This window comes from Odocoileus virginianus, chromosome 29 (assembly GCF_023699985.2).
Source record: "Odocoileus virginianus isolate 20LAN1187 ecotype Illinois chromosome 29, Ovbor_1.2, whole genome shotgun sequence".
Taxonomy (NCBI): domain Eukaryota; kingdom Metazoa; phylum Chordata; class Mammalia; order Artiodactyla; family Cervidae; genus Odocoileus; species Odocoileus virginianus.
In genome coordinates, this window is record NC_069702.1 from 11,807,021 (window position 1) to 11,824,687 (window position 17,667).

A 17,667-nucleotide genomic window follows, 5' to 3' on the forward strand; every position below is an offset into this window, starting at 1 on the left:
TGGTGTTACCGAGAGGGCGGGGCGTGGAGGGGGGCGGTCTGACCAGATCAGCGTCTGGCTGATCACTGCTCAAAAGCCAATGAACAGGCCAGGGTGGTAGAAAGGAAAGTTTGCTGAATTTTAGATGCCAGCAACTTGAGTGGGAGGGCAGCCATCTTTCCAAAGACCAACTCCCCCCATGACGAGTAGGGGTAAGAGCCTTTGTAGGCTACATGCAGAATGAGTACAGTCAGCTCTGACAGTCATCTTGATTGTTTTAGGTAGAGTTAATGTTTAGTTCCAGGGTTTCCATTTCCTTGAGGCCAACGCTCAGAATAGTTGCAGCTTATGTCACAGTTAAAGTCTGGTCATCATGTAGTTAATTTCTCCACCTGGTGAGGGTTTCAGTGTCTATAAGACGCTCACAGGAAATGACTTAGAATATTGTCTATAGCCCTTGAGGATCTAAAGGTCCTTGACTATGCTTAATGAGTAAATTATTATTTGGTCTCCTTTGACCATTTTCCTTGTTTCTGCATATTCTCACTTCTCTGATTAAACTTATTCTTTGACTAACATTTTCCACTGACAAAAGGCCAGCAGAGGGCGTGGGGGGAAGGGCCAGAAGGTCTGGCTCTGTTGCACTAGGACAGATCCACTCTGAGTGTCGTTGCTGGGTCGTAGGATGCACACAGCTCGCCTTGACTTGGGCATGCCCAGCAGTGCTCCAAAGAAGCTGTAGCTATTTACAGTCTCAGTTGTGTCTCCATGGGTATGAAAATTCATGTTGCTCATCAGCACTTGGTAGTGTCATTGTCAGACTTCACACTCTTGCCAGTCTGATAGTGTGAAATGGTATAAAATTATGATTTTAACTCATATTATTCTGAATTACTAAGAACAATAAGCACCTTTTCACAAGTGTATTTGCCATTTGTATTTCCTCTTCTGTAAAATGCTGCTTGTCCATACATTCTGCCCTTTTTTCTATTAAGGTCATCATTTTCTTATTGACTTAGAAGAGTTTTTTTTTTAATTAGGGTTATAAATTCTTTGTTCACTTTGTATCACAATACTTCCCCATTTGTGGCCCTTGTACTCTTTGTATGGTACCTTTTCTTAGTTTGTTTGTTTTGTTGGGGCAAGAAATAGTGACTGTATATGGAAAGTCAGCAGGCCAAGAGGATGGTGGACTAGTGTACCAAAGAAACATCTCTGTATGGTAGCTTTTGATGAACAGATGTTCTTGATTTTAGAGTAGTCAGATTTTTTTTTTTTAATTTATGAACCAAGGTTTGTGAATGTGAAAGTGTTTCACAGAAAACCTCCAATATGATTATGTCCATTTTACTGATGAGGAAAATAAAGCCCAGATGGATTGTGGCACTCCCCAGCATCAATGATGAGCTGCATATTTGCTGGAGTCTGATCTAGAATTTAGCAAGGTCTGTTGCTTCTTAGACAGGGTCCTTCTCACTACAAATGTGCTGCCTAAAATCTCCGAGTTTAGAGGACACTGGACAGACCCTCCCACACCATCCATATTTAGGAGGGGTTGAGTAACTTCTCAGGAGCAGCTGGGCAGAAGGTGAATTTCTAAGTTGTTGTAAAGTAAGAGAGGAGACAGGGGGAAAGTGACACATACATTTTCTGACAGTACTTTTCCAGACTTGCTTCACTGAATAAATTTGCCCAAGGGAGGCAGGAATGAAAGGGAGACAATGGCCTCCAGATCAAGTCAAAGGGAAAAGTGTCAGTCACTCAGTTGTGTCCGACTTTTTGTGACCCCATGGACTGTAGCCTGCCAGGCTCCTCTGTCCATGGAGTTTTCCAGGCGAGAGTACTGCAGTGGGTTGCCATTCTTTGTCCAGAGGATCTTCCCAACCCAGTGATCCAACCTGCATCTCCTGCATTGGCAGGTGGATTCTTTGCCATCTGAGCCACCCAGGAAGTGCCAGATCAGGTCAAACTGGATTCAAATTCAGACACCAGCTGGGGAACTACAGGCAAATCACTTGCCCTTTCTGATTCTCACTTTCTCATCTGTAAGAGAAGGTTAGGAAGATTGGCTTCACAACTGCTGTTCGTAAACACCAAAGGATCCCAGTAACGTATTTTCCACTCCCCTCCCCAAAACACACACACACACACACACACACACACACACACACCAGCAAGGGAGTCCTCAGAGGTAATGGAGAGTGAGAGCTCCCAGGTGGGCTCACTTCAGTGTGAGTCCTGACTCTCATGGACCCCTACGAGGCCTTGGACACGTTTCAGAAGCTCTCTAATCCTGTTTCATCTTTTGTAAAAAAAAAAAAAAAAAAAAAGGAAAGATAAATGGCTCTATCACATTGTGAGCTACAGGGATCAGATGAGATAATGTCTGTAATATTGCTGGCACCCAGGAGGTGCTTAATAAGTGCATTTCTCTTCCCAGATTAAATGCAGTCACAGCTCGCAATAATGCCAGGTCGCTGCATGACTGCTGGCAGGAAATTATCTAGGGCAGATGCCGACGAAGGTTCTTCAGCTGCCAGGACCAGGGTGAACTTCCAGCTCCCAGCCATTCTGCTCCCCATCCATCCAGGTCTCCTCCTGCCCTCTCCAGTGCTGGCCCGGACTTCCTGAAGGAACCTCTGGGCTTCGCGTGGCCCAAGGCTTCTTTTTCTTGTTGACTTTCTCTCTCTCTCTTTTTTTTTTTTTTTTTGAGGACTGCTTTCTTTTCTTTTTTAGATTAATTTTTATTAAAGCGTAGTTGCTTCACAATATTGTGTTAATTTCTACTGTACAGCAGAGTGAGTCAGCTCTACATGTACATATATTCCCTCTTTTGCAGATTCGCCTCCCATTTAGGTCACCACGGAGCATTAAATAGAGTTCCCTGTGCTGTACATTGGGGGGTTTCTCATTGACTCATGAGCCAGGTCTCTCTTCGTCTTCTCCCCCATCCTTAATTTCTAGACTGTGAGCACTCTGTGAAGAACACCGGCTGGGGGACAGACGGCCAGGTTTGAATCGGCTTTTGCCTCTTGGGTCCTGAACACTGCACCCATAACTGCATCCCTCTCAGTTTTCTTATCGGAAAAACAGCACACGTGCCATAGGGTAGGTGGGAACATTAGATCAGTCAATGTTAAATCAACAGTTAGATCAGTCTGTTAGATCTGTTAGTTAGCCTGCTGTTAGATCAGGCTTCCCAGGGTAGCTCAGTGGTAAAGAATTCACCTGTCAATGCAGGAGACACAGGTTCTATCTGTGGGCCCTGAAGATCCCCTGAAGAAGGAAATGGCAACCCACTCCAATATTCTAGCCTGGAAAATTCCATGGACAGAGGAGCCTGGCTGGCTGCACTCCATAGGGTCACAAAGAACCAGACATGACTGAGCTTATGTGTGTGTGTGTGTGCACGCACACACACATACACACACACACACACACACACAAACTGTCAGATCGGGCTGGCCTCTTCCACCTCTCCAGCCCCATTCTCACCCCGCCACGTGTCACCCTGGACAGGCAGGATGACCTCCCTCTGCCTTGATTTCCCCATGTGTAACAAGGGACCCGTCTGTTTTCCCAAGGCGGGAAGTGCACATGCGTGGGAAAGCTCCGGCTCCACCAACCCGGCAGAGGAGATGCCTGTCTAGCCGAGTCCCTTCTCTCCATCTCCAGCCGCCTCCCAACACCCTCCTAATGACGCTTCTCATTCAGGAGCAGGTATCTGCACAGCCAGCTCTAGGATTGGGGGATTCTGGGGGGCATGTGTGTCTGCCGCAAGTTCCACCCCCATGAGGGTGACTCAGCCAGACTTTTCCTCCGAGGGTCAGTAGGACCTGTGCCTCGGAGGTGGGCGCTCTCACCCGGCCGTCCCATAAACTTGGCTTCCGAGAGCCCCACGGTGGACAGTGTTCCTTCCCAAGGTGCCCGCAGTACCGGAGGTTTCTTGGCTCAATTCTGTGACATGGTGAGGAAAATCCCAGCTCCACCCTTTGGGTCTTGTGAGAAAGGAACCCAAGCCAGAGACAGCTCTGCAGGTGACCCCTCTGAGAGGTCGCCGGCATCTCCAGGTGCGGCCGGGGTAGGCAGGGAGCTGCTCCAAGCCTCAGTGCGTCTACACACCCAGTGAACACCTCTGGACCACCTACTCTGTGTCAAGTGGTCTCCCAGGTTCTGGAAACACAAGAAAAATAACAATGCCTGTCCTCCGGCAGCTCACCTCGTGGTGGGGGAGAGGGTTAGCGAAGGATCCTGCTGCGGAGTGGAGAGTCATTTGGTAAGCGGTGAAGCAGGGTAAGTGGAGAGCTGGGGAAGCCCTTCAGAAGCAGAAGCTGGAAGATCTTCTCTGAGAAAGAGAGCTGAGATGAAGAGAAGTGAGATGTGCAGACATGTGACGATTATTCCAGGGAAAGGGAAGAGCAGGTGCAAAGGTCCTGAGGCAGGATGCTGGAGGAGTGTCAGGCAGACATTGTAGCAGGAGCAGAGAAACAGCATTGGAGAGGGAGGTCAGAGAAGTCAGGGGGCTGAGTGGTGGCTGGGCTTAGAGGCCATGGTAAGGACTTAGGCTTTGCTCACACGACTTGGGATGTCATGATGTTTCTGGAGCATAGGAGTGGCCTGCTCTGTCTTTTTTAAAATATTTATTTATTTGGATGCATCAGGTCCTTAGTTGCAGTGTGTAGGATCTTTCTGTTGTGGTGCACAGACTTTCTAGTTGTTCTTCCGTAGTTGCAGTGCATGGGTTTAGTTGCCCTGCAGCATGTGGGATCTTAGTTCCCCATCCAGAGATGGAAACCACGTCCTCTGCATTGCAAGGCAGATCCCTAACCACTGGACCACCAGGGAAGCCCCCACACTCTGTCTTTTGCTTCACAGTATCACTGTGGCTTCTCTCTCGAGGATAATATTAAGCAGGGGGCACCAGAGAAGCAGAGAAATCCATTGAGAAGCTATACTAACAGTCCGACCCAGACACGATATGTGTGTGTGCTCAGTTGCTTCAATCGTGTCTGACTCTTTGTGAATCCATGGACTGTAGCCCACCAGGCTCCTCTGTCTATGGGATTTTCCAGGCAAGAATACTAGAGTGGGTTGCCATGCCCTCCTCCAGGGCATCTTCCAGACCCAGGGATCGAACCTGCATCTCCTGAATTGTAGACAGATTCTATACCACTGAGCCACCAGGGAAGCCCAGAGATGCTGATAACTTGAAACAAAATGGTAGCAGGATAAGTGGTAACAAGTGCTCATATTCAGAATATACATCAGGGTAGAGACGACATGATTTCCTGATGCATCAGATGTAGGTGTGAGAGAGAAAAAGTGTTTAGTTGGTCTAAGCAAATGGAACGATGGAGGTGCCATCAACTGAGATGGGGAAGACCAGAGCAGGAACAGGTTTAGGGGCTCTACTGAGACCCAGTAAGTCAAGATGCCCATTCAGCATACAAGTGGAGATGTTGAAAGCCCAGGTGGATATATCTCATTTCATCTTCAAAGCAACATGTGGTATAGACTGTGTTATAAATGGGGAAACTTCAATCAGTGCTTTGAAGTTCTATCTTAAATGGCACATCTTCAGGGTTGACACCTCCGTAAATGATGGAGTCAGGATTTGAATCCCACACAAATGACTTCAGAGCCCATGCTTCCTCTTCTCTGTTCTGCTCCTGGAATCTCTGCGGACAAGTGGAAAGCACATACCCTTCTAGACAAGCCCTCTGAGGTGTGGAATGTTTATGCCATCCAGAACTGCCCTATGACTTCTACAGAGAATGTCTCATTTAATCCTTACAACAGCCTTCAACTCCCATTATTATCCTCATTTTACAGCTGTGGAAACTGAGGCACCAAGAGCCTCAGAGTCAGTAAATGGTGGATCTAGGGGGTGATCCAGAGATCAAGCCCTTCAACACTATGTCATGTGTCAAAATCAAGTGTTTGTCGAATCAAAGAGTAGCGTGTAATTGACTAAAATAATGATATTGCTGACTCTGAGGTATCATTCAAAAATAGTGTCATCTTTGAATCAACAGACCTTTGTGGAATGAAAAAAGCTTAGCCCTGACAACCGGAACCTATAAAGTCTTTTATTTAACAAACATTTATTGATCAACTACCACGAGCCAGGCAGTGGATAGACACAGAGGCCCTAGAGGTGACCGAGTCGTGAAGAAGCTCAAGGTCTAGTGCAGTGGCCAGGGTCATTCCAGTCCAAGCATTAAGTGCTATAGTCAGGATATATAAAGTACTGTTGGGTGATTACCTTCAACATTTCACTTTTTTCTAGTCTCTCTTATTTGTGTGAAGCTGTATTAGGGGAGCAATCAGTGAATTACATCTTTTGCATATTAGAAAAAAATGGTGTTATCTTGACCTAGCCTGTGCGCTGTAATTTTCTTATCAACTGGGGAATTTCACTTCCCTTTTGACATCACACTTTTCTCATGTGTATAGTAGCAGGCGTTGGAGGGGTGGAATGTGGCTAATGGTAAATATGGACATAGGATGACATTCAGCAAGTATCACGTTTTGCTTTCGTGACGATTAATTTTTTTAATATTTATTTATTTATTTGGCTATGCCAGGTCTTAGCTGCAGCATGCAGGATCTTTGATCTTTGTGGCAGGATGTGGGATTCTTAGTTGCAGCAGGTGAGATCTAGTTCCCTGACCAGGGATGGAACCTGGGCTCCCTGCATTGGGAGCTCAGAGTCTTAGCCACTGGACTTACCCAGGGAAGTCCCCATGATGATTCATTTTTATATGCCTTGTTTTCAAAATAAATAAAAGCTTCCACTTCCTCATCTTTGCCAGGGTTTGAAGCTGATTCATGTGTGCCTCATGTGAGAACGCCTCAGGTAGACATTTGTAAGGCACCGTGGCTTGTAGAGGCAGCCTCACACATGCCATGTTTAACCCAGAAATGTTGATCCAGGGATGGAAAACTATATTTTAAAAAATCAGCCCAGAGATGGTTTTGCAGCCAGTCTAGCAATTGTCTTTCTGATGCCTTTTTATCTCTGCCTTTCCACAGAAAAGTCTGGACACCTACTGTTTCCTGGTTTTTGCTGCAATCTGCTTCACAGGTGCTCTCTATTTGTATTTTGTCCTGCCTGAGACCAAAAACAGAACCCATGCAGAAATCAGCCAGGCATTCGCCAGAAGAAACAAGGCATACCCACCAGAGGGGAAAACTGACTCATCGGTAACTGATGATAAGACAAACATTCAGCCTGACCCAGACTCCTCCTCTGCACTGGAGAAATGAGTCAAAAAACAGGGTTGTCTGAACGGACGGGCTCACCATTTTAAAACCGGAGAGTCCCCTGCAAGTTTAGCCTGATGAAATATTTTAAAATAAGCCTTTGCTAATCTAACATTGCAACCCATTTGGGGTTTCTTCACAGCTGAATCCCCCAAAGTCTTCTGGCAGCTGGAATCATGCTATCTTTTAGTGGACCCAGCATTCATCTGTAGAGATCCATGTCCTGCCTTCTTCACGACTTAGCCCATGGTTTCGAAATTAAACTGGGGACACAGCATTTGAATGCTTTCTCAAAGGTCAACGATCTGGTCTGACAGAGGACTCGGAGGGCTTCCAGTTCCAGCTCTAACAATAGTAGCCTTGAGCGGCCCTCAGCCTGGATCCTGAAGCCTTCAGGGACCCTTGGCTCTGATCCTGGATGAAAGTTTTCATACCTCCTAACCAATGCCCATTTCCAATCTTTGACCCTGCTTTGTGGATCTCAGACTCAGGAGAGGCTGCTCCCAACCCACCACCCTCCAGGTTCTATCTCTTCCAGGCCATCCCGGGGGGCTTCCAAAACATCTTTTCTGAATATCAGATGTGCTCACAGGGAGCATAAAGGGGATCAATATAGAAGACCTGGAGAGGCAGATGTGAGAAGTAACTTCCAGAAGCTAAGAGAAGCAGGACCACAAATGGAACTCCATTCCATTAAAAAGGACAATGTTAAGAATGAGTCTCCTCATCTCAGAATTTCAAGATTACTGACTTTTACTTTCACACATGTAACACCCTCTCATCTATTTCTGGTCCATAGTGCACACCAGAAGACTTGCTTTTCTTGGAGGAAGGAGCAAATGAAACAGTGCAGATGTAGTTACAGGAGCACTGACCACCCACCTAGATCATGATGTTGAAGGTCACACCCTAAGGATACACAGCAGTAAGCAGTTAGAGTCCCGAGTCTAGACTTCATGGAACAGAGTTGCTGTAACAGTCCTGAACTGTCTAGCAATAACCTTTGCATGTGAGAGTCAAAATTTCTGTCTTGCTTAAGCTACTCTTATTTGGGGTTTCTCTTCCTCACATCTAAACCCAAATTCAATTCATCTGGGTCATGACAGGGAAGAGCCCAAGCCAAATGAGAATATATGAAGCAAGCCCAATAATTTAGACAGTCAGCAGTCTGTTTGTCCGGGGCACAGGTGACTGCATGTTAAGGGAGCATGGATTCATATTCATGTTGTGTGGTTGCTGCAGCTTTGAGGTAGTCTGGGAGCTGTCTATGGTGCTGATCTGGGATTTCTGACTAATGTTCTAATTTTTCTTCTTTATAAGCTTGCAAAATACTTTCACATTATTGCTCACAATGCTGGAGATAACCTCTGAAGTATATATTATTGGATTCATTTAATTTGATCCAAACCCTTGGAGTTTTTCCAGCTCCAAACCCAGCTAAGTTTAGTGCACTTATCACTGTACTAGGGACCTCAGGAATTTGGCCCAGCCCCTTGTCTCCAGAACAATGACTTTAATATGTATCCCTGATCCCTTCCACTGTGACCCCCTGACATCTGCTTGTCTGTGGTGGGTTGTGGAATTATCAACCCAGTGAATCAGGCCTCCTAGTATGCATGCTCTTGTATAATTCCCTACTGTACTGAGTCTGGACTTGGCCATGCACTGAGATATCAGAAAATGTGACACAAGCAGAAGTTTAGTAAGCAGCTGTACTTCAGGGCTTTCCCTTGTAATGTGCTAATGTCATCATTTGTGGAAGCCCAATCTAGCCTCCTTGAGGATTCAGTTCAGTACAGTCGTTCAGTCATGTCCAACTCTTTGTGACCCCATGGACTGCAGCATACCAGGCCTCCCTGTCCATCACCAACTCCCGGAGTTTACTCAAACTCATGTCCATTGAGTCAGTGATACCATCCAACCATCTCATCCTCTGTCGTCCCCTTCTCCTCCTGCCTTCAATCTTTCCCAGCATCAGTGTCTTTTCACATGAGTCAGTTCTTCACATCAGGTGGCCAAAGTATTGGAGTTTCAGCTTCAATGTCAGTCCTTCCAATGAACACTCAGGACTTATCTCTTTTAGGATGGACTGGTTGGATCTCCTTGCAGTCCAAGGGAATCTCTAAAGTCTTCTCCAACACCACAGTTCAATAGCATCAATTCTTCCACACTCAGCTTTCTTTATAATCCGACTCTCACATCCATACATGACTACTAGAAAAACCATAGCCTTGACTAGATGGACCTTTGTTGGCAAAGTAATCTCTGCTTTTTAATATGCTGTCTAGGTTGGTCATAACTTTCCCTCCAAGGAGTAATCATCTTTTAATTTCATGGCTGCAGTCACCATCTGCAGTGATTTGGGAGCCCCCAAAAAATAAAGTCTGCCACTGTTTCCACTGTTTCCCCATCTGTTTGCCATGAGGTGATGGGACTGAATACCATGATCTTAGTTTTCTGAATGTTGAGCTTTAAGCCAACTTTTTCACTCTCCTCTTTCACTTTCCTCAAGAGGCTCTGTAGTTCTTCACTTTCTGCCATAAGGGTGGTATCATCTGCATATCTGAGGTTATTGATATTTCTCCTGGAAATCTTGATTCCAGCTTGTGATTCATCCAGCTGAGTGTTTCTCATGATGAATCACTGCATTAGAATTGTGGTGGTCTTTTTTTTAACTCAAGTTGTCTCCCCTACTAGACTCTGGAATCCTACAAGAAAATAACTGATTCATCTCAGGATACCATCTTCTTGGTAACTGCTCATTACATATTGACTGAATGAATAAATACCATGGCATAGTTGTGAAGAAGATGTGATGGGAGCCCTGAGGACAGAATGACTGTAGCCTGGGGTGATTAAGACAGATTCTTTTGAATGAAAGCAAGTGAGCTGCATGTCAGATGAAGATTAGGCCTTCATCAGACTAAGAAGATGGATAGAAGGTGTTTGAAACAAAAGGGCCAGTGGCATTGGAGCAAACTAGTAAATGGCATATTCAGAGAATAGCAAACTATTGGTGTGACCAAACAAGGGGGATGTGAGGATAAGAGCAGAAGATGAGCCTGGTCTCTAGTTTTGGTCTAGACTGAAAAATAACGACTGTGGCACCAACTCCATCTCCTAAATATGCCTGGGACTAAGCCCTCCCCAACAGCTTCCATCTCTGACTGGTAGACTTCAGTCTATGCAGGAAACACCCTATTCTGATACTACTTCTCAACTGAATAAATGATGGGACTTGGGTCAGTCAGATGGTTATTATCAGACCTCGTTTTTCTTCCACTGGACTTTCATTAGCTAGTTGTGCGCCCCAAAGGAGGGAGGTCGTGTTGAGTGACAGGACTCAGCAGCTGCTCACAGTTTCAAACATTTGCTGTAATTTACACTAAGATGTGGATGTAATTATCTTTATCAGAATGACTTCCCCTGGCAAATTTGTACAGTAAGTCAAGTAAATTTCCTCTCATTAAATCACAGCATTTGGGGACTGCAGTTTGTCTCAGCCAAGAACTAGAGCTTGGAAGTAATTAAGGAAAACGGGAAAAAAAAAACTTGTGTTCTCAGCAGGAAGTGTGGGTGGTAAAAGGACGGAGGCTGTATTTCAGAAGTGTGTTGGAAGCACAGACCTCCAGGAGTTCCAGGACTGTATGCCTCTTAAATTTAGAGCAGACACATCTCCTCTATTCACTACCCCACTATTTGGCAAACTGAGACTGTTACATTCCGAGTAAGATTTAGAAGTAGAAAAGAACAGCTACATGAAGGTATTTTCAGTGATGGGATCAGATCCTTCAGAAATGGGCTTGTGGTTTCATCCCATGAGCAAAAAAAAAAAATAAATATCTTTATGCTGGAATGATGTTAGATGTTTTCACACATATTACCCCCTTTGGTTCTCACAACAAAACTGTGGGGTAGGTTGTGCATCTGCTCATAATGCCCATTTCTTTACCTTCTTGTAATTTAGCCCAGTTCTAACTAAATAGCCTGAAGTGGATACTGGGGACACCTAATGTGTCATGAAGAAGAAGAATGCTTCGCTTCAGTCGTGTCCAACTCTTTGCGACCCTGTGGACTATAGCCCGCCAGTCTTCTCTATCCATGGGATTCTCCAGGCAAGAATACTGGAGTGGGTTGCCATTTCTTACTCCAGGGGATCATCCTGACTCAGGGATAGAACCCACATCACCCGCATCTCCTGCATTGGCAGGCAGGTTCTTTACCACTAGCACCACCTGGTTACCTGCTAAATCCCTAGCAGTAACCACAGTCCTTTATCATAATGAGTAATAAACAGAGAGCTGATGAATGAACAAATTGTGAATGAGGTTTTTTTTAATCAAGGAACTTTGACTGACATACTTTAAAGATACCAGAAGTCATTAGAACAGTACAATTTGGCTGAAACCTGGAAGCCCCGGTGGCTCAGAGGTAAAAAATCCACTTGCCAAAGCAGGAGATGCAGTTCAATCCCTGGGTCATAAAGATCCCCTGAAGGAGGAAATGACAACCCACTCCAGTATTCTTTCCTGGAGAATCCCATGGACAGAAGAGCCTGGCGGGCTACAGTCCATAGAGGTCACGAAGAGTCGGATATCACTTAATGACTAAAACAACAGCAACAAGCTAGCACACACCCAGCCAATGAATGTGTATCAGTTAAGACTCCTTAATTTCAGGGGACAGAGTCCTAACTCATACTAACTTAAAAATTAAAGCAGGAAGTTTTTCTTTTGCTCAACAGGGAATAGGGAAGCTAGTAAGCTCAACAGGGAAGCTAGTAAGGCAGCCAACTTAATTCTTGCCTGGATTCAGGGACTCAAATAATATCATTCATGGTCCCGACTCTGCCATCTCTCCATTCTGCTGGTCTCTACTTAGTTGTCACTTCTGAGTTTCTCATTATAGCAGCCTCCTTTAGCCCCAGCCTTGCACCTTCTCGGCTTGGTTGCCAATGGGAGGGAAAAAATCATATTTCTAGTGCTATGGAACAAAACACCATGAAAATTGGTGACTTAAAGTAACAGTCACTTTTCTGCTCACAGTTGTGTGGGTCAGCAGGTCAGGTAAGGCTCAGCTGGATACTTCTTTGAATCTATGTGGCATCTTCTGGAGCTGACCAGGAATTTGTAGTCAGATGGTGTCAGCAGGAGGCTGGTTGGCCTCAGATGGTCTGATTCATGTGTCAGGGGCCTCAACTGAGATAGCTATAATAGCTGGGATGTCTGGGCTTCTCTCTCCATCATTTCTGTCTGCATCAAATGTTTTAATCTCAAAGCAGCTGCAACCTGGCTTGCTCACGAGGCAACAGGATTCCAAGAGTGAGAACAGAATCTACAAAACCTCTAGAGTCTGAGGTTCAGAACTCAAAAAGCATCTCTTTGACTGTTCAAAGCAACTCATGGGACCAGCCCAAATTCAAGAGGAGGGGGAATAGACTCCACCTCTTCATGGGAGGTGGCTAAAGTCTCATTGCAAAGGGGCACAGGGGATGGGAAGGGTTATTGTGGCCAGCTTTGCAAACAGTCTACTGTTCCCCAGTGTCCAGATAGCCAGCAAAAAGATTTTGATTGTGCTACTCAGCTACTCAGCTCACATTCATGTGGCCAGGTCAACCACTGTGGCCAGGGACAATGAGTTGCTCAGATGCTCAACTCAGAAGTGGCAAGCAGTGGGTAGTGCAATCTAATTGACAACTTTCCCAGAGCTGCTTAGAATCGAGGAGGGAGACCCCAGCAAGCCAGAAGATGGAAAAGTTTAAAAGATAAAACTAAAACTTGCAGAGTCCAAGGCAAATTCTGTCTCTCATAAGGTGATGATAATCAGCTGCAAAAGCCTGAAAACAAAACTTGAATCATCACAGGGAAGAGACCACCAGTCTCCTCAAAGATAAGAATGCCCTGACTTATAGACCCAGCCTGTCCAGTCCTCCTGATTTTGGAAATGAATGCATAGTTATCAAAGCCAGATGCCAGAAATAACAAATATTTAGACCAATTGACTAGCACCCCTTTTTCTCATTCCATAATGCCCTGACAGGCTTCACATTATAAATTGGCTTCCAGCAAAATGCTGAAACCAATTTGAACTCTGATTTTTGTCAATAATTCTGTTTTTCATAGCACAAATTAGTAAATCACCATGCCTGGCTTATATATCAGTCTCTTGTGAGAATAGTAGGAATGAGTCATTCCCAGTCCAACTAAAGCTCAGGTATAAGAAGATTTCATCTTTAAGGCTGAAAGTCAGGCCATGGTGAGTCTGCAAAAACCTTACCCTTCGAGGCATCTCCTTGAGGCCTCCTTGGAGATGCCTGAAGTCAAGCTGGATCTCCAGGTATTATTGTCCTGACTTTAGACCAGAAGAAGCTAAGACTTAGAAAAGCAACTTGGCCAAGGTCACAAAACTGGCCACCATTACCTATGAGATAGTGCCTCACCACTCTTAATACACAGGGCACTTACTCTGTCCTGCAGTGTCCCAGGTGCTGGGGATAATGAGGGTACAGAAAACAATTTCCAACTATAATGAAACTGACATTCAAGTGGAAGGAGATACATGCCACAAAAACAAATCCAGTGGTGATAAATGGAGTGCAAACTCTTGGAACATGGAGCCATGCCAGGAAGTGTTTGGGATGTGACTTTCAATTGGTGCCAGAGAACGATAAGAAGAATAGCATCAAACTGGTACTCATGGATCGGAAGTGCCCACCCATAAGGTAGGTCAACTGGACCCATTTCCCTCTAGAGTACCATCATGCACAAATCTAGAAGGGGGAGAACTGGTTTAGCAACACATCACATGGATAAAGGACTTTGGAGTGTGGCTAGGGCAGAGTTATATAGGTCAGGATTGGTTAAAGCCATTAATACTAATAGAATATCTATAATTTATTGAGCTGTGCTGAATAACTAAGATGAACTCTTCTCTAACCCTCATGTCAACTATGCCAGGGCAGGTATTTGTCTCATCATTTAGCCACTGGGGTTCCCCAAGGTTGAATAATTGATCCCAAAAGAGGTTGGGAGAGGGCAGGATGTGGTGAGCCACGCAGGCCAGGAGGGATTGTTTGGGATTGGCCCCACCCCGCTGCCTCTCTCCAGCCTTTCCCTGGGTTTCCTCCTTTACTCTAACCACTCTGCTCCCTTCTCTCTATCACAATATGCCCCAGAGACCCTCCCTGAACCATCTCCCCCTTGGTGGTCAGCAGAGTGATTTATATTGGCATGGAGAAGTCATCTGACTATACCCATCAGCCCCATCCCTCCAACCCCCACTAACCAGATGCTCCACAGCCTCTGAGCCCAACACCAGTGCCCCCAGGGACCTCAGCATCTGAGTCTGAGGCTGGATTAGGGACATGACCCCCAAGGACTTCTGACCCACTCACCCTGCCCCACCACCTTGTACCATTTGTATATGGTAAAAAAAAAAAAAAAAAAAAAAAATTAATCTGAAGTCTGGGGACCTGCACAAGATTTCCTAGATGACGAGTGATGATGTTTATATTTGAGCCTAAATATTCTAAATCCTAGTCCAATGTTCATTTTACCATGCCACATCATGTCACAAAATAAATTTATTGTTGTTTTCAGTCACTAAGTCATGTTCCAACTCTTTGCGACCCTATGGACTGCAGCACACCAGGTTTCCCTGCCCGTCACCATCTCCCAGACGTGGCTCAAACTCACGTCCATTGAGTCAGTGGTGCTATCTAACCGTCTCATCCTCTGTCACCCTCTTCTCCTGTTGCCTTCAATCTCTCCCAGCATCAGAATCTTTTCCAATGAAAATGGGTTTCCCCAAATTAGGGAAAATTACAATCATCTCCAAAACGAGACGTATAGACCCTACCTCTTTCTATTCGGTTGCATCACGGGCCTCCCGTGGAAGACCAGTTGACCCAAATGAAATGCTTCCCACTTCCAGGGCTGCAGGGAAAGCCCAGCGTCTGAAACAAGAAGGAACTGGTGCCTTCCAGGGAGGGTCCAAGCCAGGGCCATCCTGTTGCCACTTCCTTTTCATGAATGGCGCCCCCTGGGGTTATGCAGGGCAGCTCTGAGCACAAGACCAAATAAGACAGAGGGGAAAGATTCCTAAGCCAGAAGATGATGTTCCTTCCAGCACTCACAGTGCTGCTCACCTTGCAAGTGGGGTGTAAAAGGGAGAACCAGCCTTTCTCAGAGATTGGGTTTATGAGGCTTCATCCCATGTGTGGACAATCTTTATTTGTGCATGCGAAGCACTGGCAACCGCACTCCAAAATTTCTTTTTAAATTATAATCAAGTATGAAACTATACTTATCATCTCAGGAAGTGTGAGAGTTATGAGAAAGTGTCTTTTACACTGGACAGGACTCTAGAATGTAAGGAAAGGCTGGTAGGTTGGTAACAGCTGGCCAAAGAATATTAGCCCTGCGGACATTTTATACAACAATGTCTGTCTCTGTCTCTCTCCATCTTTCCATTAACTCAAAACCATGATTAGAAGCTCTCAGTATATGGCCAACCCCAGGAATAAAGCAATGAACCCAGCCCAACCGTGCCATCAAAGAGAGCAAAGTCTGATGAGAAAGGCAGCAGGTGCATGATTTCAGCACCACAGAATCATGGAGAGATTTCTGGTATGGAGGGAGGCAAGCAAGGTGCAATACAGAATTAAAGCAAGACACCTAACCCAACTGAGAGAATCAGAGAAGAGTTCCTGGAGGAGGCGGGCTCTCACTGAAGGGAGCCCCAGAAAAGAGAAAGGGCCTGGCCTGCAAAAGGGGAAAAGCTACTACTCAGAGATCCAACAACACATGCTGATACAGCACATGGGAAACACACTTGTGACTGGTGAGGCCAGGGCACAGGGGCTTCTAGGAGGGTAAGAAGATGTAGTGAGACTCTAGACTCAAGAAGCAACCAAGAGACTTCCCTGGTGGTCCAGTGGTTACGAATCTGCCTGCCAATGCAGAGGACACAGTTTGAGTCCCTGGTCTGGGAAGGTCCCAGATGCCACAGAGTAACTAAGCCCAGGCATCACAATTACCGAGCCTGTGTGCACCATTAGTGAAGCCCATGAGCCTAGAGCCTGTGCTCTGCAACCAGAGAACCCGCCTCGGTGAGAAGGCTGCGACCGCAGTGAAGAGTAGCCCCCACTCTCTGCAACTAGAGAAAGCCTGCAAGCAGCCACGATCACCCAGCACAGCCAAAGATAAATTAATTAAAAAAAAAAAAAAAGGAGTAAACAGGACTTTGCATGCCATCTTGAGGAATAAGGACTCGGTGCTGAAGGCAAACTGTTCCCAAAGAGTGCTTCATGAAATTCCAGACCCCAGGGGCCCCCAGGAAAGAGGGGTTCCGTGGTCACTTGGGTTTGGGAAATCCCTCCTATAATCCCCTTTCGAGGACAGTCACAGAGTACATTGAAAGTTCTGAGAGGTCTGGAAGTATGGAAACCCAGTTAACTCTGTCTAACCCACTCTTTTCCAAACATAGTTAGACAGGAGGGATGAGACACCTATAACCATCCACGGAACACTCCGTGGGAAACCTGCTAGAGCCTCTGGGGACTTTGAGTATTTATTTGAAGCACAAGAATGACCTCGTCAGGGGCTGTATTGGAAAGCTATCCAGAGCCAAGGAATTGTTCCTTCATTAGCCTGCTTCTGGGTTTTCCCCAGAATGTCACCGAATAGTGTCACATGTTATGCCTCGGTGTGTCCTTAACTTCTTTGTCCTCTCCAAATCCCTCCTTCCTCACTAGCTGCAGTCACTTTTCAAGGCTCAAGTTCAGAGATCACCTCCAGAGCCCTTCCCCTGGCCTGCCCGGGGAGATTAGTGACCTGTAGCGCACTGAATCATCTGACATGGGGTCTCCCGGGCCGCCCTCTTCTCTGAGCATTCCCGCTCAGCTTTCCTTGCTGACTCACGCTCCTTCTATTCTTACTGACGAGCCACCTTCAGCCTTCATCCCATCTCGCATCTAAATGCCATCCCCGGACGGTATCTCTCACTTCTACGGTTTCAAAAACCCGTCCAGCTGAAGACTGCCAGATACCACCTCCTGCCAGAACCCCCTTCCCAGCAGCAGACCTGGTTCCGGTACCGGCTAGACAGCGCCCACTGGACGCTGTCGGGGGTGCTGCAAATCAGCGTGTCCACCCCCTTCTGAGTCACACCTCTTGCTCCTTCTGTCGCCCTAACTCAGGGGACAGCAGCATCCCTCACCTGCCCGAGGGCCACCAGCCTCTGCCTTCCTCTCCCACGACACAAAGTCAGCATCCAAGCCTTGATGATGCTAAAGGTGTGTTTCCCTTTCCTCTCCACCCTCCCCGTGTCCTGCCATCAGAGTTTCATCTTCACCCATCTGCATCATTGCAATAGCTCCAGAACTGCTGTCCCTCAAACCACTGTCCCTAGAGCAACAGATGG

The 17,667-nt window shown here is 46.1% G+C and overlaps 1 protein-coding gene across 1 annotated transcript in view; it reads left to right on the forward strand.

Annotated features, from left to right (window-relative positions):
- SLC2A9 (solute carrier family 2 member 9) overlaps window positions 1-7,870 on the forward strand; it is a 204,662-nt gene extending 196,792 nt beyond the window's left edge. Inside the window, exon 12 of the mRNA XM_070457990.1 lies at window positions 7,015-7,870. Coding sequence (XP_070314091.1) covers window positions 7,015-7,248 — 234 coding nt within the window. The 3' untranslated portion in view covers window positions 7,249-7,870. The remainder of the gene's footprint in view (window positions 1-7,014) is intronic.
- Window positions 7,871-17,667: the final 9,797 nt, after the last annotated feature.